Source organism: Mastigoproctus giganteus, chromosome 3 (assembly GCF_048544385.1).
Source record: "Mastigoproctus giganteus isolate SK-2022 chromosome 3, ASM4854438v1, whole genome shotgun sequence".
NCBI lineage: Eukaryota > Metazoa > Arthropoda > Arachnida > Uropygi > Thelyphonidae > Mastigoproctus > Mastigoproctus giganteus.
In genome coordinates this window covers 214,634,808-214,653,574 of record NC_143577.1, presented here as the reverse complement: position 1 = coordinate 214,653,574, position 18,767 = coordinate 214,634,808, and the positions used below count along the sequence as shown (strand labels likewise).

The 18,767-nt window shown below is 36.1% G+C and overlaps 1 protein-coding gene across 1 annotated transcript in view; it reads left to right on the top strand.

Moving 5' to 3' along the window:
- The window catches only part of Spt6 (transcription elongation factor Spt6), a 301,836-nt gene that overhangs the window by 147,391 nt on the left and 135,678 nt on the right, over positions 1-18,767 (top strand). The window contains exons 17-19 of the mRNA XM_090369617.1: positions 716-811; positions 8,324-8,431; positions 14,784-14,927. Of these exons, the coding sequence (XP_090225743.1) occupies positions 716-811; positions 8,324-8,431; positions 14,784-14,927 (348 nt within the window). The remainder of the gene's footprint in view (positions 1-715; positions 812-8,323; positions 8,432-14,783; positions 14,928-18,767) is intronic.

Sequence of the window (18,767 nt, the reverse complement as noted above, 5' to 3'; positions counted from 1 at the left end):
TTAGGAGCAGATAACTTCTGAAATGTTTATATAATGCTCCATATAGTATACATGCTGGCAATTGCTCCTGAGTAATTCTTTAATGGCTTTGGGCACAGTTTTTCCAGCCAACGTAACCAAATCAGGGTCGGCAATTTCAGTAGTAGGGAGTATAGTTCCCCCTCCATGGGTTATCTTGACCATTTCAGTCTTTGTAGCATTTAGATCAATCTGTGAATGCATGGTTATAGAAGTTATGATATGCACTGAAAGTTCACATATAGTGATCCAGTTTACCATGCAAACTGGATCACCAAAGTGATTAAGTGATTACGTACTTTGGTGATCCAGTACAACCAACCACATACAACCAACCAGCTGTTGAGAAGTTCTCAAAATATGAAGCCTCCCTGGCCATTATTGAATGTTGGTGTAGCCAGCTGTTCTACTTCCTTGCAGTGTTTCAAACCAGAGATTTGAGATGTCCAAAATTCATTCTCATGTTCTTTATTATCCCATTATCTATTCACTTTAAAATTCACTGAGCTTGTTTTCACATGGAAATGGCACTTTTTACATCTTCATTTATACCTCTGTGTTGCTATATTTGTCATTTGCAGAATTTATGTAAAACACATTTCTTTGTTAATGCCTGAATTTTTTTTTTTTATTTCCCTCGAATAGAATATAGAATTAACAACATATTTAATTTAGCTGTTCTTTTTAATTTTACTAGGAAATTGACGAAAACCATCCCTGCTATTCAGTGAAGTATCTCAAAAATAAGCCTGTAAAAACCCTCCGTGGAGATCAGTTTCTGAAGCTTATTTCTGTGAGTAATTTTTTAATTTTTTAAATTTATTTGTATATATTTTTTTACAGTGAATATACAATAGAATATAAGGATGCATATAAAAGCTGCCTCCTCAAAGTTCTGAAAAAATAATTAAATATACCATTTAAATATACCAAAGTTAAATAGTTGCTTACGTTGCGAACTCATATGATACAGTCCATACAAGATCGTCTGCATTCAGTAGCTGTTACCATATGAACCTGTTGAAAGATTGACCTTTGTAGTGTAATTTCTTGCTCACTCGCAGTTATATTCTGAATTCGTGTGCAATGTAATGTGGTCTAATGAAACTTATTTTTGTGTAAGTGGGAACGTAAATACCCTTAGTTTCCAGTATGGCCTCCTTAAGCACTTTTTGGTTACCCAGATAGCTTTGCTTTCTTCCAAGATCACTGTTTCAGTGCAGATTTGCCAAAAGTTTAGCTGTTGTTTTTTTGAAGAAAATTAATTAACAGAAACTCAGATTTGCTTTGTCTGGCAAGCACTCCCCCACTATATGCATTATGCAATAATTTATATACCTGCAGTATATAAAGATTCCTGCTTAGAAAAGATCATTGTCAATCATAATATTTGCATTATTATTTTATTTAATCTTATTTTGTCTGCAGAAGATGATAATAGAGATGTGATATGTATTTTTGTCTAGTGCCTTAATATATACAGTGCAGCGCAAATTAATAGCAACTCATGCTTTTAGCTCAAAAATATGTATTTAAAAATTTTTTTTTTTTTTTAAGTATGTGCTATGTTTGAACAGAAATACATGTTCTTAGGATAATATTCTTCAAAGAATATATTGTTATTGATGAGAAAAAAAATTTTTTAGTCATGTGTTACTATTGGTCAAAATAATAGAAACATGTTTTTCAAAACACATTCCTCAGTATTAGAAGACATGCTCCTACCACCCTGTGAGTGCCCCTATGTGTTTAACTACATTCCACAACTTTTGTTCCACCTGCAGCAGATTAAGCTCATTTATGTTAGGCGGGGTTTGGATAGAGAGAGGCTGTATTTCACATTGTGATCCTGCAATTTTGTGAAATTTGCACTAGTGTTAGGTAAATAGGAAAAAAAATTGATATTACACCTAGAAAAACTACTGAAATTAAGGTTATAAAGGAATGTGGAAGAACAGACACATATGACCTTTTTTTTTTTTTTTTTTTTTTTTTTTTTTGATTTGGTAGTTGTTGGCGCATCGGCTTCTGTGGCCATATTGCACCTCCCAAGGTTTTTGCAGTACTTTGATCCAAGCCCGAGGCGGGAATCGAACCCGCGACCTTTGGGTTGCCGGGCAGGTACTTTACCCACTCGGCCAGCCCGGTCGGCACATATGACCTCTTCCAAAGGAGAGGTTGTGGTGTTTGTTCTTCCACATTCCTTTATAACTGGCCTTGGATAAGCTTGCAGTGCCAGAGTTATTATTATTATTATTATTATTATTGTTGTTGTTGTTGTTAGCCATATGGTGCAAGGAAGCCTGAGGCTTATGCTGCACCAGCAAAAAAAAAAAAAAAATAGATATTCCGAATTACAGAGAGAGAGAGAGAGAGAGAGAGAGAGAGAGAGAGAGAGAGAGAGAGAGAGAAATAGAAGGGAATCACCAAGAAAGAGAAGAATGATGATGATATCCAGTTTAGGATGTCATCATTCTTCTCTTTCTTGGTGATTCCCTCTACTTTGCTCTCTCTCTTATAAAATGCTGAAGAAATGCATATCAACAGAAATAGCCAATAATCACCTATATCATTTGTGTATTAAAGACAAGTTTGCTTGTCTTTATTACACAAAAGAAATTTTGAAAGTCAAGCCAAAAAATTGAAGGAGATAACCAGCATAAAAACTGCAAGAAAAAGGTTGTTTGAAATGGATATAACATTATATTGCCCTCTCAATAAACCAATGCTTGACAACAGTACAAAGGGAAGCACATGGTACATGGGTGAAATTGCTCCAACATTGGTCTGAAGCCTGGCAGAAAGTTTTATTTAGCAACGAAACAAAAATTAATTTGAGTGGTAGCAGTTGCATTACAGTTTTTTGCAACTAGGGAATCTCTGTATGCTTCCATACAACAAAGACCGTCAAGTTCCTAACTTGACAGATCTGTGAATGCCATTGTGTATAAAGATGTTCTTTTTTCTCGAATGCTACCCTCAGTAAGAGAACTGTTCAACAACAGAGAATTCTATTTTCGGGATGACTCGGACTCATGTCACAGAACAAAGTGTATTAAAGACATTTTTTGTGCTTAAAAATGTTAAACCTTTATTTTGGTGTGTACTTCATATGATTTAAGCCCCATATGAAGTACCATACCAAAAAATCTATGGATGCTATTAAAGAAAAAATTTCATGAGAAAATCTTTGCTCAAAGACTGGGTTAATGGAGAATGTAATTGTGCAGCGTTCCATCTTGTTACATCTCATGGAACACTAGTGTTCCATGAAAAATCATAATTAATAATTTAAAAATAATAATAAAAAATAAATATATTTTGCATATTTGTAGTGTACACCACTTTGTATCATTATAATATTTAACATAATTTTTTTTTTGTTTATTAATATACTGGCATAGACTAATAATCAAATAAACAGTGGAACACTTTACTTCTATTAGATAGCGTAGTATTGACATTTAATTTAATTTAATTTATTGATCTTATTAATTTAAAATATCATGCCCCAAACTAGAGCAGCAAAGCAACGGGCACAAAGTGGCAGGAGTGCTGTGACTCGGGGGAGAACTGATGGGGGCGATTCTCCAACGCATCACAACCTAAAAAAATGTGCAACTTGTGAAATGTTTGCCGAACTATCTGGAACGGAACATGATATTGCCATGGGGGATGTCTTTGTGTGTGCGCGATGTAAGGAGTGTAAGGAAATCAGGCGACAACTCAGCGTTGTTATGGGCCTATATGAGAGTTTGAAGGACAGGGTGGATGCCCTCGAAAGATCTAAATTGAGGAGCCCATCAGGCTCTCAGTTTGCACTTGGTCATCACGCAACACAGCGGCAACCCCCAAGGCAGATTGCGCTGGTCCCAAAGGAACTAGTAGTTGTTGGTGACTCTATTGTCAGGGAAACGGGGAACATCCTTTGTAAAAAGGATAGGTGGAACAGGACCAGGGTATGTCTGCCAGGGGCAAAGGTTGATGACGTTGTAGAGCAGATATCATCTTTTAAGGGCACAAAAGGTGATATAGTTGTACACGTTGGCACTAATGATATTAAGAGTAGGAGACCGGCAGAATTACTTAACAAGTACAGGTCACTGATTAAAAAAAGCCGTGAATTAGGGTTGAAGTTGAAAGTGTCTGCAATTCTGCCCAGACACGATAGGAGGGAGTATATGATGAGAGCCTTGTCGATCAATTCGGCCCTGGAAAGATTGTGCAAGGCTCAAGGAATTGAATTTTTTTCAGCCTGGACTGTACTTGTTAACAGGAGAGACTGCTTCTACAAGGATGGGATACACTTAAATAGAAAGGGTGCAACAATATTTGCTGATGCTATCGAGGCAGTGTTAGGTGGGTCGGAAAACTGATAGCTTGGGGGGATACAAGGACTAATAGTTTAACAGTAGCCGTAGGCAGAGGTGAAGGTGATTCTTGCACAACTTCTATTAGAATAAGTAGTGACCTGGAGCGAGGGGTGTTGGGGGTTTCAGGGACGGATGGCAGTCATCGTGAAACAGATGGGTATATGGGATGTGTAAGAGTAATTAAGAATAAGAATAGGTGCATGTATACCAATGCTAGAAGATAGTAAATAAATTTGATGAATTTGAAGTGTTGATCAAGACATCAAAGGCGGATATTGTTGGGATAGCAGAGACGTGGTGTCACACAGATATAAGGAATGCCGAACTGGAATTTGGGGAGTACAATGTGTACAGAAAGGATAAACAGGATAGGAAGGGAGGAGTTGTTATGCTGTTTATAAAGAAAAACATAAAATCAAAAGAAGTGCATCCAGTTGATATAGATGAACAGTGCACTGTTGAGTCAGTTTGGTGTGACATAAGCACTGCGAAAGCAAAAATAAGAGTAGGAGTGTGTTATAGGCCTAATGACTTGAATGAGTACAATGAACAATTGTACAGAGAAATAGAGTGGGCTAGTAAATCGGAATGTCTTATAATGGGGATTTTAACTTCCCAGATATTGACTGGAACTTGTGGGTTGGGCACTCACACACTAGTCAGACTTTTGTGGATTTATTGGATGATTGTTTTCTGCAGCAGCATGTTCGAGAGGCAACCAGAGAAAGTAATACTCTTGATCTGGTTATCAGTAGTGATCATTCATGTATTAGGAATTTGCAGATAAAAGAACCACTAGGTGGCAGTGATCACAGTGTACTGACGTGGGATTTACTTAAAGATTTAATTACCATCAGGGGTAAAGGAAAAGGTTTTTGCTTCCGTAAAGGCGAGTACAGTGGTCTCCGACAGTTTTTAAATTCTGTACAGTAGGATCAACTGACGATGTTACCAACAGTAAATTCTAAGTGGGAAGCAGTCAAGGAATTAATCATGGAAGCTACTAAAAGGTTCATACCTATTAAGAAATATTGTTCAAGGTTTGGGCCTAAATGGTTGTCAAATGAACTAATGAGACTCGTAACAGAGAAGAAAAATGCATGGGATGCATATAAATTATCAAGCGACTCAGAAGCCTATGGCAGATATAAGTTAATCTGTAATCAGGTCACAAATGAGGTTCGGCAGGCGAAGGCAGATTACGAGAAATCTTTGGCAAAAGATGCTAAGAAAAACAACAAGGATTTCTTTACTTATATAAACTCTAAAAGGAAGGGGATGAATCTGATTGGTCCACTTGACATCGATGGTTCGACTGTTGATGAACCTGCTCAGATAGCAAACAAACTGAATGAGTATTTTGCATCTACATTCACACGTGAGGAATTATTAAGGTTTGAAAATGGCAGGTTATCAAATTGTAGCAAGATACTTAATGATTTTGTAATAACTGAGAGCAAAGTGGAAGAGAAATTGTTGAAGTTAAACGTAAGAAAAGCACCTAGGGTGGATGGGATCTATCCAGTTATATTAAAGGAGGCGGCAAAACAACTAAGCAAACCCTTAGCCATAATTATGAGAGCATCCTTGGACTGAGGGGAGGTTCCCACGGACTGGAGATGTGCAAATGTATCCCCAATTCACAAAGGGGGATCGAAGGGTGACACGAGTAAATACAGACCAGTTAGTTTAACTTCTGTTCCGGGTAAAATAATGGAGTCACTGGTTAAAGATGCATTGCAGGATCATCTAGACAAGACTGCAGCAATAATTCAAGACACAGCATGGGTTTGTTAAGGGAAAGTCTTGTCTGACAAATTTGATAGGATATTATGATGTGGTTACAAAGGAACTGGATGCGAAAAATAATTTTGATATCATATATTTGGATTTCAGGAAAGCTTTTGACACTGTTGCGCATGGAAGACTATTGTACAAATTGGAGCAGAATGGTATTAAGGGTAAGTTGCTACAATGGATAAAAGGATGGTTAAGTGCTAGAAGACAGAGGGTGGTAATCAATGGGTGGTGCTCTTCTTGGACTAATGTTATTAGTGGAGTCCCACAGGGTTCGGTGTTAGGTCCACTTTTGTTTTGTATATTTATCAATGATATTGATGAAGGTATATCAGGCTTAATGTCGAAGTTTGCAGATGATACAAAGGTTGGCAGGGTTGTTAATGACAGTAATGGCAGTGTGCTACTGCAACAGGATCTAGATAATTTGGGCAGATGGGCTAAGAAGTGGCAACTGAAGTTTAACCTTGACAAATGCAAAGTACTACATATGGGTAGAAGTAACCCCAGAGAAACGTACCAACTGTGTGGTACTACACTTAAGGTGGTAGAAAATGAAAAAGACCTGGGAGTAATTGTACAGGCAGATATGAAGTTTTCTGAGCAATGCAGACAGGCTGCCAGGGCAGTCATGGGGTTTTGTCAATGATATATGGGAATTTTGCTAGCAGGGAAAAGGAGGTGATTATCCCTCTGTATAAGGCAATGGTCAGGCTACGGCTTGAGTACTGCGTACAGGTCTGGAGGCCTCATTTTAGGAAGGATGTAGATTTACTTGAGCATGTACAGAGAAAGGCAACAAGATTGGTGAGGGGAATGAAGGGATCCTCTTGCCAAGAAAGGCTTAAGTTCTGCAAATTGCAGTGGCTGGAGACTAGGCACCGGCGCGGTGATCTGATTGAGGTATATAAGCCCTTGAATGGGTTGAGCACGCTGAATTCTGATGGGATCCTTCCACTTGTTCAGATTACGAACCTAAGGGGGCATAAATTGAAATTAAGAAAGGACAGATGTAGAATAGATGTGGGGAAATTTTCCTTTAGCCAGCGGGTGGTTAATTGCTGGAACAAACTTCCATCTGCTGTTGTGGAAGTTGATAGGTTGAATAAATTTAAGGAGGAACTGGACAGGCATTTGGAGGGAATGGTGTGATTTTTTTTTTTTTTTTTTTTTTTTCTGGCTGATGCTGCATAAGCTCATATATTTGCTTTCTTGCATCACATGCCACTACTACTACTACTCCTCAATAATTTTTCTTATTTTTGCATATGACAAGATCATCAAGTAAAAGGATACCTTCCAGTCAAAAAGTACTAGATGTATTGGTGTTCTGACCACTAGAACCTCTGATCTGAGGCAGAGGGAACAGGTTCCCTCTTCTCTAAGAGTTGTTGTGTGTCTTCAGCTCACAACCTTTTCAGCTGCCCATCCATTCTTTTTCCAGAGCGCTATTCTGTTGCTGAGACAATCGTCTCCAGTACACATAAGTAGATTATGATAAAACCTTTAACTAGCCTGATCATGGAACCCTCAGTGCAAAGTATTGCAAATATTATGCCTCTTCATCACCTGCAAATGCCCATACATTTGCAGGTGTTATTGTTATTTGGTTTTTTTTTTTAGGAGCACTAGCAACTAAGGCCATGTTGCTCCGGGATATGCGGTGGTCATTCCCTGACCTTTCCGCATCCTCCGTATTTGGTGGTGACAGGCTCGAACCCCGGTCTAATCAAGAAGTGTTGCTAAGCACTGCTGCTCCATCTCCCACCTGGCTACAGAGGCACCTGCTGGTGATGAAGAGGCATAATATTTGCAGTGGCTTTGAAGATATTGAACAGAAGAGGTGGTTACAACATGATAATTTTCAAATGAATATTTTTCTACTTAAAAGCTACAAAGAAAGAAATTTATATCTTCATCAGTTAATACTGAAGAAAGAGTAACACTGATTTAAATTATGTGAATCATTACCAACGGTTACAGTTTACTCTGTTTGTAACAATTCACTTTTAATTCTGTTGCCTATGAGATTTTAATTCAACTAATGTTGCATTGTTGTTGTTTATTTTAAAAACATGAGCACAATTTTATTTTAATTTTTTAAATTAATGTTATGCTTTGTTTTTCTTGTTTAGGCTGAAGAAGAAGGCTTGTTAACTATAAAGATAACAATGGATAGACAAGATAGTCATGGTTCAGGTCTTCAACTGTATCTTGATGAAATTAAATTACTCTTTTACAGAGTGAGTTTTTTAATTTTCTAAAATTTGCAATCCTGTTTTATACAAAATTAGAATTTGATTTTATTTAGCAGATTTGTATGTTTCAAAGTTCTTCATTACTATTTTCTTATATAAACATTCTTACTATGAAAGAATGGTATATAAGTTTATATATTAAACTGAAACAAATCATAACCAAATATATATTATTATTCAACAATTCAAATTTTATATTTAAAAAAGTTAGATATAATCACTAAAAAAAAAATCATGAGTTTTTTCTAAATTAAAACCACACTGTACATGCATGTTGAAATATTTTTAATCTGAAAGCTGTTTTATTTTATTAATGCACTTATTGCATTAATAAAATAAAAGAGAGCAGTTTCATATTTCAACACACACACGCACACACGCACGCACACACGCACACACGCACACACACACACACACACACACACACACACACACACACACACACACACACACACACACACACACACACACACACTCTTTCAGTGATCAATGAATTGTGACCAACCATCTGTAATGGACTATTCTGCACAGCTTGCAGGCAGGTGGTGGTGGTGTTAGCTTAATATGGAGCATGTTTTTCTGGAAAGAACTACAACCTTTGGTATGTATGGACCAAAGGTTCACCGGTGAGGTCTACTGGCAGCTGTTAGGACACCATATGCACCCTGCCATGTTGCTTTTTACCACAGATAGTAACAGGATCTTCCAAGATGATAATGGGCCCACACTGTGCACAAGTGGTTCAAGGAACATAGTGAAGATATCACCTGGTGGCAATATTTAGTTGGCCACCAGATTCGCCTGACCTCAATCCAGTTGAACACCTGTGGAATGTTATGGAATGGAAGGTGAGAATAGATGACATGCAACTGTCATCTATTCTGACACTGCAAAATCCTTGCAGGCAGCATGGCTGCAGATCCCTACAGGCATCTAGTGGAGCCAGTGTGAATAGTAGGTGCCCATAATTCAGTTCAATGATCACTGTGTGCAGATGTTGTTTCATATGCGGGCTGTACTTTCAGGAATGATTCTGGACCCTGACAACAAAAAATTTATATAAACATGTCTGATTCGGAAAAGTTATATAACTATGGTTATGGAGTTTTCAAGGTTAAAACAACATTAAATAAGAATAAGCAAATATGACTAAAGATAACTAGGTATTTGTCTGCTTATTCTTTGTTATTTTTTTAATTTTAACATTTAAAACTACATAGCCAATTTTCAGAAAAACAGCTCTGTAACTGTTCAGATCTGACACATTTATATAACATTTTTTGTTTTCAGATCGTGAATCAATTGTGAAAGTGTAGTCCACATGCTATGACACCCTGTGTGTGTTCCCCTCCCCATAATCAATATGACCAAAAGAGTTTGGGATCTGAAATTGAAGTGCTATAGCGAGTCGAATTGAGATTTGTTGATTTGATATATTCTGTAATTAATCCAGACCTAGTAATGTACAAATCGTCTATTTATTTTCAGTTGATATGAATTTAGCATGTATTGAATAGAAGGCATTTTATATGCTTTGTCACATTTTACAATGATTGATTTTACTTAGAAGCAAATTTAAATTTTTTTTTTTTTTTTTTTTTTTTAATCAGGTAAAAGTGCAACAGAAACAAATAAAATGTGTTAAAAATAGATTTCAGATAAAATGCTTTCTGTTCAGAAATTTTCAGTGGTTTTCAGAATTTAACACATTCGCTGCATTGATTTGTATAAGCATTGAAGAGTAATCTGAGCTATGCCATAAATGGTCACTTGTAAGTGGTCAATATGCAAGTAGCATAAAAGTAAAGGCACATGAAGATAACTACTTGATTCTTTCGACACACTGATTAAACTCTGAGTTATTGACACGAACAATTTGCTTTTTGTTCATAGCTTGGTATACATTTTTATTTGTTTTTTGCTTACGTTTAGGTTACTTTACTTTAGGTTACTTTATGTACATAAAATTTTAATAAAACTTTTGAATTTTGTTCTGATTTGGGCATCCCTCAGCACAAAAGTAACTGTTGTTATCTCTCAACATTCAAAAAATTGTAGCCCTCTCAAATAGAAGTGACAGTGAACATGTTAAAGAGCTCTGCTTGTCTGTTGCTAGTATTCACTGACCTTTAACTTCAAAAACTAAGTTTTTATGATCTCTTCAGGAATGAACAGTTTAACTATGAAATTTTGCTGCTGAAATTGATATTTCTTATGGGACATGTTAATTGAAACACAAGATTTGGGAATGCAACACACAGTGAGATCTCACATGTTGAGATCTTTGTCAACATGCTGCTGCTTTGTTTTTTCCATAATTACTGGAAAAAAATTGTGGGTGTGTGGCTATGACCTGAAACAAAGACCAAATTCTCTCAGCAGAAGAGCCAAGGCCCAAAGAAAGCAAGACAATTTTGATCAAACATGTAGATTGTGCATATTGCATTTTTTGATTTACATGATATTGTTCATTATATGAATTAGTGAACCAGGAATACTACAAAACAGATCTATGGTGATTTGCCAATGCTGTTCAGAGAAACTGGATGGAAAAGTTGGCTGCAGGGAATTGGCAACGATTCCCTCCACACTACTTTTCCATTCAATTCCTTGTGAAGCACAAAATCACTCACTATCTCCATCTGCCATACTCACCAGATTTGACTCCCTGTGATTTTTCTTTTTTCCTCCAAGCTTTAAAGCCCACTTTGAAAATCACATCTTTACAGTGACTGAGAAAATTATTCAGAATATACACAGGAACTATTAGCATTTCTAAAAGATTGTATGTGGGGGGGGGGGGGTGCGTGCGCGCAATTAAAAAAAATAAAATGAAAATAAGATAAGAAGGTAGAACTAATCGTAGCTAAACAGTATTAGTATTGATGCAATAAAGGTTAAAGAAATTTAGTGTTAAAGTCTACTGGAAGGAGAAGAGCAAGAGATATGTAAACATCAATACTGGGAGACATGAATGATAGATTACCATAACAGATATCATCCATGAACCACAACACAATAATTATCCAAGACAGCGTTTCATGAGTTCAGAATAGTGCTGAACAATAATAATAAAATGATAGTTTTATCTATCTAAATAATTTAGATAGATAAAATGATAAAATTATATTGATAAAGTAATTCAACTATTTGAAGTGAGTTAAGTGTCCTAAATGTATGCCATTAAAAGTAAAGGGTGTTGCAGGTTAATGTTCTAGTACAGGTGGGGGGATTGTAACCATCTAATAGTCAAAGGCAAAGAATAGAGTTCAGGCAAATATAGCAAAATTAGACAGAGGTAAAGCAGTATATTGTCAGAAACAAGTACTGAAAAATTCCAGGAGTATAAAGCCCAACTTCTAAATACAGTACCTTGGCATAGGTAAATTTTAGTATAAAAAGGCAGTAAAAGTGTCCAAAATTATTGGCTTGTATAGGTTGCAGGAGATAATGTAAGAGGTAAGGAAGATAGAAAGATGTGGACAAAAGTACAAGAAGAGTCAAAAAATAAGCAAGGATATAAATAGTATTAGCCTATCCCTTGCACATTCTAATAGATAGGTTAATGGGAGCAGCAGTCTTAAAAGTTAAAAGTAAAGGGAAGAATTAAAATACTTGGGTAGGCTGAGAGTATAAGTACCTGATCTCAAACAGGGATCCTGGCTAAAGAAAGATTTATTATAAAAGGGATATATAATACCATATTCCAGAATGTAGTTTTCAATATGGGGGAATATTTTTATCATTATTACCTGTCTTAGGTGTTAGACAGATTTTATTTTTTAAAGCTAGTGTTCACTGAAACAGAAAATTTGTAAGAGTTTTTGCTAGTGCCAGCATTAAAGGACCAGAGAAACTGCTAGTTCGAGGAAGGGGGGGTTCAGTCTGCACACAATTGACTTGGATCAGTGGCACTTGACAAAATTACACTTGCATCCTCTATGAGAGAGAGATTATGTGACCCTTGATTATACTGAATGCTGAAGCAAAACTAGTTGAAATGAAATCTGCCAGCAAGCTGTATTAGGGTTGTCAAAAGTGATAAAGAAACAAATCTTAATATGCATGTACGGTAATGCCAGGAGTATTTTAAAGAAATTAAACAAAACTATTTATGCTTTTGATCAGGTCAGCTAATGTTGATGTGGTTAAAGAAGAGTAAAATGCTATGGAAGAATGGTATATATTCAGTTATACATAAAACTGTGTATGCATATCAAACTGTAAAGAATATTAATGAACGTGTTCTTAGACTTCGGGACAATCAACTTCGATTGGAGAAGTGTCTATGTCTCCCACTTCACAAATTTGGTCCTAAAAAAGATTTAGGTAACTATAGGCCAGAGAGTTTGACCCTTGTGGTAAGAAACATCATGGAGTCTGGTTAAGATTGTGATTAGGACCATCTTGGCAAGAATGGCATCTTGAATAGATCCCAGCATGGATTCATTAACTTTTGCTTGTGCTTGACCAGTCTAGTTTAATTATTATGATATAATTAAACAGTTGGATGTAGGTAATGATTTTGACATTATTTATCCAGACTTTAGTAAAGCTTTTGATACTGCCACTCATGAAATGCTACTATATAAACTGGAAAAAAGTTATGAGACAGAGGGTGGTCATAAATGGTTAGCCTCCACAGAGGAACAGCAGAACAAGTGGGGGTATTGGTATTGAGTCCCCTCTTATTTATAGTTTTCATATATATTATATGAAGATTAATATGATATTGACTAGGATATCCAAGTGAAGCTGTCAAGGTTTGCTGATAATTTGAAGGTGGGAAGGGTGGTTAACAATTTGGGCCAGGCCATGATGCTTCAGAAAGACTTGAATCAGTTGCATATATGGTCCTAAAAATGGCAATTGAAGTTTACTCCTAAATGTAAGGTTTTGCATTTGGGGAACAAATCCTGGAGTTATGTATACTTGACTCCAGGAGCCAGAGAAGAGGAGCTAAAAGTAATTCATGATGGGGGTAAAAAATCAACTGATGTCAGAGTTCCCCAAGGTTCTTTCACCCACACTTATCTCATGTATATTAATGACCTTCCATTGACTGGAAATACTATCTGCAGTTTTACTGATGATAATATACTGCATTTGCTTCCCAGTCTGAAAGTGGTACCCGGGTCTGCACAAGTAGCCACTTCTTGAATATCCATCTCGATTTACAAGGGAGAAGAATACATTATAAATTTCAGTTCTTCGAATACCCAGTCATTGTTCTCGCCAAAAATATTCTGCAGCATCCATTCACATCTTCAACAATAATATTTCTCGGCAAGGTCACATATGCAGTACATTCAAAAAGTTCCCAGAACCACTTAATCTGGCACTCCTGCTGCATGTGGTTAAGTAGGCATTGCTTCTCTTCCTTACATCCATTAGCCTGGTTGGTTGGGTAGTTGAGGATGGTATGTGAAAGAACTGAGTTTGTGGGGGGCGCAAATAGTTTGTGTGTGTGTGTATTTTTTCCCCCAGCCAGTCCATGCAGCAAAAGCATGTGGCTTCCTTGCATTATATGGCTGTTGCTATATCCACAGTGCTGTTCTTCTGAATTAGCATATGTAATTTCATGCCTTTCATATCAGTATGAACATGTGCATAATTTAATGAATAGCCATTCAGAATTCAGCTCCACACCAAACTAATCTTGTCTCCTAATAGTTAATCGCTTTTGTTTCTATTCTTTGGAGTAATCTTCCTTCTCATGTAATTCATAAAATTTTACAAACTACAGTTACTCAAGTCCAACATTAACAAGTAAATTTTGACTTATCATCTACCTACTCATGCACAGGACTAGCAAGCAAAATATTGGTACCATCATTTAAAAAAAAAAAAACTAGTGTTATATTATATAGCTGTTTAATTTTATTTTGTAATGAAAACCATATAATAATTTTGTCTGTGGACATTAATAAGTGATGTGAACACTGTTAAAATTATGAGTAATTATTACAAGCTAATAAAAAAAATAGCCATTATGTACCCAATAAGAAAGAATATATATATTACTGAGATTAACTTGTCATTTGTTCTGATCATTTCATTTGTGGTCTCTTTTTATTTCACGGTGTAAATTTTGTGTGATTCAACATTTTGTTCAATGTTAGATAGTATTGTTATGTGAAGTCCCATCTTATCTTTAATCTTTCATATGCAATATTCCATTTAAAGATCGCATAATGATGACAGAATTTTAGCAATCTTAAAATTACGTTAAATATCATCAGCCTGAAAGTCTGACTTTTTTTATATCTTGTTCATTTTTATTGTAATAATTAATATACTAACTATTACTTATCCATTTTGTGTTTTCCTATTCTAGGATGAATTCAGCATTAATGTCCAAGAATGGAATGATCAACGTCAGAAGGCTTTAGAACTTGCCTTAAACAATATGTTATATCCTCATTTTGAGAAAGAACTAAAGATTCATCTCATGCAAGAAGTAAAAGATGGTATCATTAAGGTATGATTATATTGGCCACATTAAAGTTAAAGTTAACTGCATCTCATTTGTTGTAAATATTTATGAAGGTTTGTGAGCTATTGAAGTCAATGTCCAAGTAGTTGGCATGAACTTCACACACTGGCACTCTAACATCTCTAAAAAAGTACAATCCAACATCATTCTTTCCCAGTGCATCAGAATAGCCACCATATGTAATAGCAATAGTTTGATTACACACAATATCAAAAACCTCTATAATAAACTACTGGATAATGTTTTCTACAGCCTACCTTTATTATCATTTCAATAAAGCTCTCCATATATTAAATCATAAAAAATTGCTAAACCACCTCATTGATATTAATAGCATAATAGCAAGATAACATCCTCTGGTTTCAGGCTATGTATATAACATACAGTGTATACCCCTGGCCTCTTTGGTGTCTCGCAGTCTGGAAAACTTGTGCCCACCGATTGGCTACCAAGAGGGTATTAGTATTATGTTTATTAATATTAATATTATTAATTCCTCCAATAATAATTAATAATACTAAAAATACACTAATTAATCTCAAATACATAAGGGCAGTTCTAAGAGTGAAGTGGGAAATTACCGGCCGGTCAGTCTAACTCGAGTAGTAAGGAATCATGGAGATAATGAACAAGGGTGGAATTCAGGATCATTATTTAGATAGAAATGGAATCCTGAAAGATACTCAGCATGGTTTTGTAAAGGGAAATCATGTTTAACTAATCTGGTCAATTTTGACAGGGTCACTCAAGAGCTTTACTTAGGGAATAATTTCGACTGGGAAATCCCTAGATAGATAGCTGGATGGCTTCAGGACAAGAGGCAGAGGGTTGTAATAAATGGTTATTCCTCAGATTGGGTTAATGTAAGAAGTGGGGTTCTCCAAGGAGTATCACTATTAGGACCACTGTTGTTTTTGATTTTTATAAATGACATCGATGAAGGGATAGAGGGCATATATGTTTAAATTTGCAGATGATGTAAAGATTGGTAGAGTAGTTAATGATCATCGCCAAGTAGAGCTTCTTCAGAGTGACCTAGATAGACTTCAGGGATGGTCAGAAAAGTGGCAGTTATGCTTTAATCCAGCAAAAGGTGTAAGTTATTACACCTGGGGAATAGTAACTGCAAAATAACTTATACACTTGGTGAAGTTGAACTAAAGCCGGTAGTGAAGGAAAGGGATTTGGTGTTACGATACAGTCAGAAATGAAGTTCTTTGAGCATTGTAGATAGGATGCAAGGAAAGCCCGTGGTGTCCTTTCAATGATTTATCGAACAATTAGTAGTAGAGATAAGGACATCGTAATCCCATTATATAAGGCTAACACAGTATTCCACACTTGGAATACTGTGTTCAAGTATGGAGACTGCACCTGAAGAAATATATTATGCTTCTTGAAAGGGTCCAAAAACGAGTAACTCACCTGGTGAGAGCAGCAAAAGGGTACCCTTATGAGGAAAGACTTGATGACGAAATTTAAAATCATCTGATTTGCAGCATTAAGTACCTTTATTATTTTATATTTTACAGGTGCTTTTGCATTTTTTCCATAGTTTCGACTTCTGGTTTCGCTAGTCTATCTCCACTCCCTTTACCACTATCTGCTTATATATATATACACACACTCAGTGGACAGAAATCATGGGATACCTAGCTAGTAACAGGTAGGCCCACCTTTTGCTCGGATAAGGGCAGTCATACGGTGAGGCATTGAGTCCGCTAGTTCATGAAAGCGTTCCACAGGTATTTCCATCCATGCTTGCTGCTATTGTTATTTAGTTTTTAGGAGCATTGGCAACTAAGGCCATATTGCTCCGGGGATATGCGGTGGTCATTCCCTGACCTTTCCGCATCCTCCATATTTGGTGGGCACGGGCTCGAACCCCGGTCTAATCAAATGCTTGCTGCAATGCTGTCCATAATTCAATCGCATTCCTAGATGGAAGATCCAAATCTTGAACAGACCTTTCCACAGCATCCCAAAGATGCATCACAGGGTTCGTGTCCGGTGAACGGGGAGGCCATTCCATGGTGTTAAAATCTGCGGAATGCTCTTCGAACCATGTTCTAGACACCATGGCTCTGTGGGGGAGGCACATTGTCCTGCTGGAAGAGTCCATTGAATCCATCATACAGAAACAGAGGCCTTGCATAAGCAAGGCCTGTTTCTGTCTCTGTAATAGGTGGTAGATGACTTTTATCAACCGGTGAAATACCACCACTTTGCTTATTGGAGGCTTGAAGTGGTGAAACCCATGTTTAGTCTCTAGAGCAAAGTTTCCGGCACCCCCCTCCCCCCATAGTTCTCCTTCAACCCATGCACGTGTTTGGGGTTTTCATAAAAAAAAAAAAAAAATGTATATGCAGCAGACAACAAAGCGAATGTACATATACATCATAGCCGACCCAACAGAGACCAAAGGAATAAATAACAAAACCAGTATAATACTAAAGTAAATAAAAAGTAAAATGTAAAATTATGCTAAATTTAAAACTAATTAATTCCAGATAAAGAAAAATTGAATGAATAGCAAACTGCCCTACTTGAATTTTAACAAAGAAAGTGTAATTTCAAGATGAAAGAATATAGTCAGGGTATGTCAACTTAGTGTCGAGGCTGGCAGGAGACGGTGAGGGAAGCGAACAGAACAGGGCTGAAACAGAGACCAAAGAAGTTCCTGGCAAATTTATAACAGTTAAAGCAACCAATCGAACGGTTGCTTTAACTATTATAAATTTGCTGGGAACTTGCTTATTGCTGTGTTTCCTTTTGTTTTGGCTGCCGACCCATGATGACATATTTAAAATCTTGGGACCTACAGCATTAAGTATCATTTATATAGTATGAATCAGAGCTGTAATACTCAATACGTTCTATGTTGATATTAATATTTGTAAAATAGTAAGAGGAGTTTACCTCAGTATCATATGGAAGTGTTCTACATACTATATTGAGGTAAACTCCTCTTACTGTTTTATAAATAAGTATCATTTATATATTTTCATTTAATGTCGTTTAAATTTTAAGTTATCTGCATTTATTTTTCAGATACTTTTTAATTTTTTCCATTGTAGCTACACTTGACAGATCAGAACCACTACCTATATACTTATCTAAAAATATATCTATATATATATATATAGATATATTTTTTAAATGGGAATATTGCTAGTGGAAAGAGTTGCTTAATCATACTCTCTGATTTTTGTCTTGGGCTATTGGCTATTACCTGTGTTATGGAAACGATGCAGCATAATTTGATTCCAAATGACAACAAAAGAAGTTTAGTAGTAATTTTGCATCACCACTATATGAGATAAGGCTTTTCCATGCCAGAACAAGCAAAGGAAATTATTTAGTACTGTCCCAGCTTCCTTGAACTGATTGGTACTGCTGAGTAGAGGATCTTGTAGCAAAAAAAAAAAAAATGAATAAATATATATATATATATTTATTTATTTATTTATATATATATAAGTTAGTAATTGTGAAAGGCAATGTGTTATGGTACAATCATGGTGAACAAAGAAGGTTGCTAAGATAAAGGAGAAGTAATAAGAATTAATCTCAGCGAGAATGACCTCAGCGCCTCTTTCAAGGGCCAGCTGCCGAAATCAAAGGAGGCGGCGGCAATAAGTGGGTGAAGCCTCTGTTTCTGAAATGAAATACACATTGCATGTGGTGTACTTGAAAATTAGGCAAAGTTAGTTTAAAAAATTTTTTTTTTTTTTTTTTTTTTTAATTTTAATAATGGGTTGTGCGTTCATTTCATGGCTGACCCGACATAGGCTTGGAAGTAAAGACTAAAAGAATAAGAAGAAT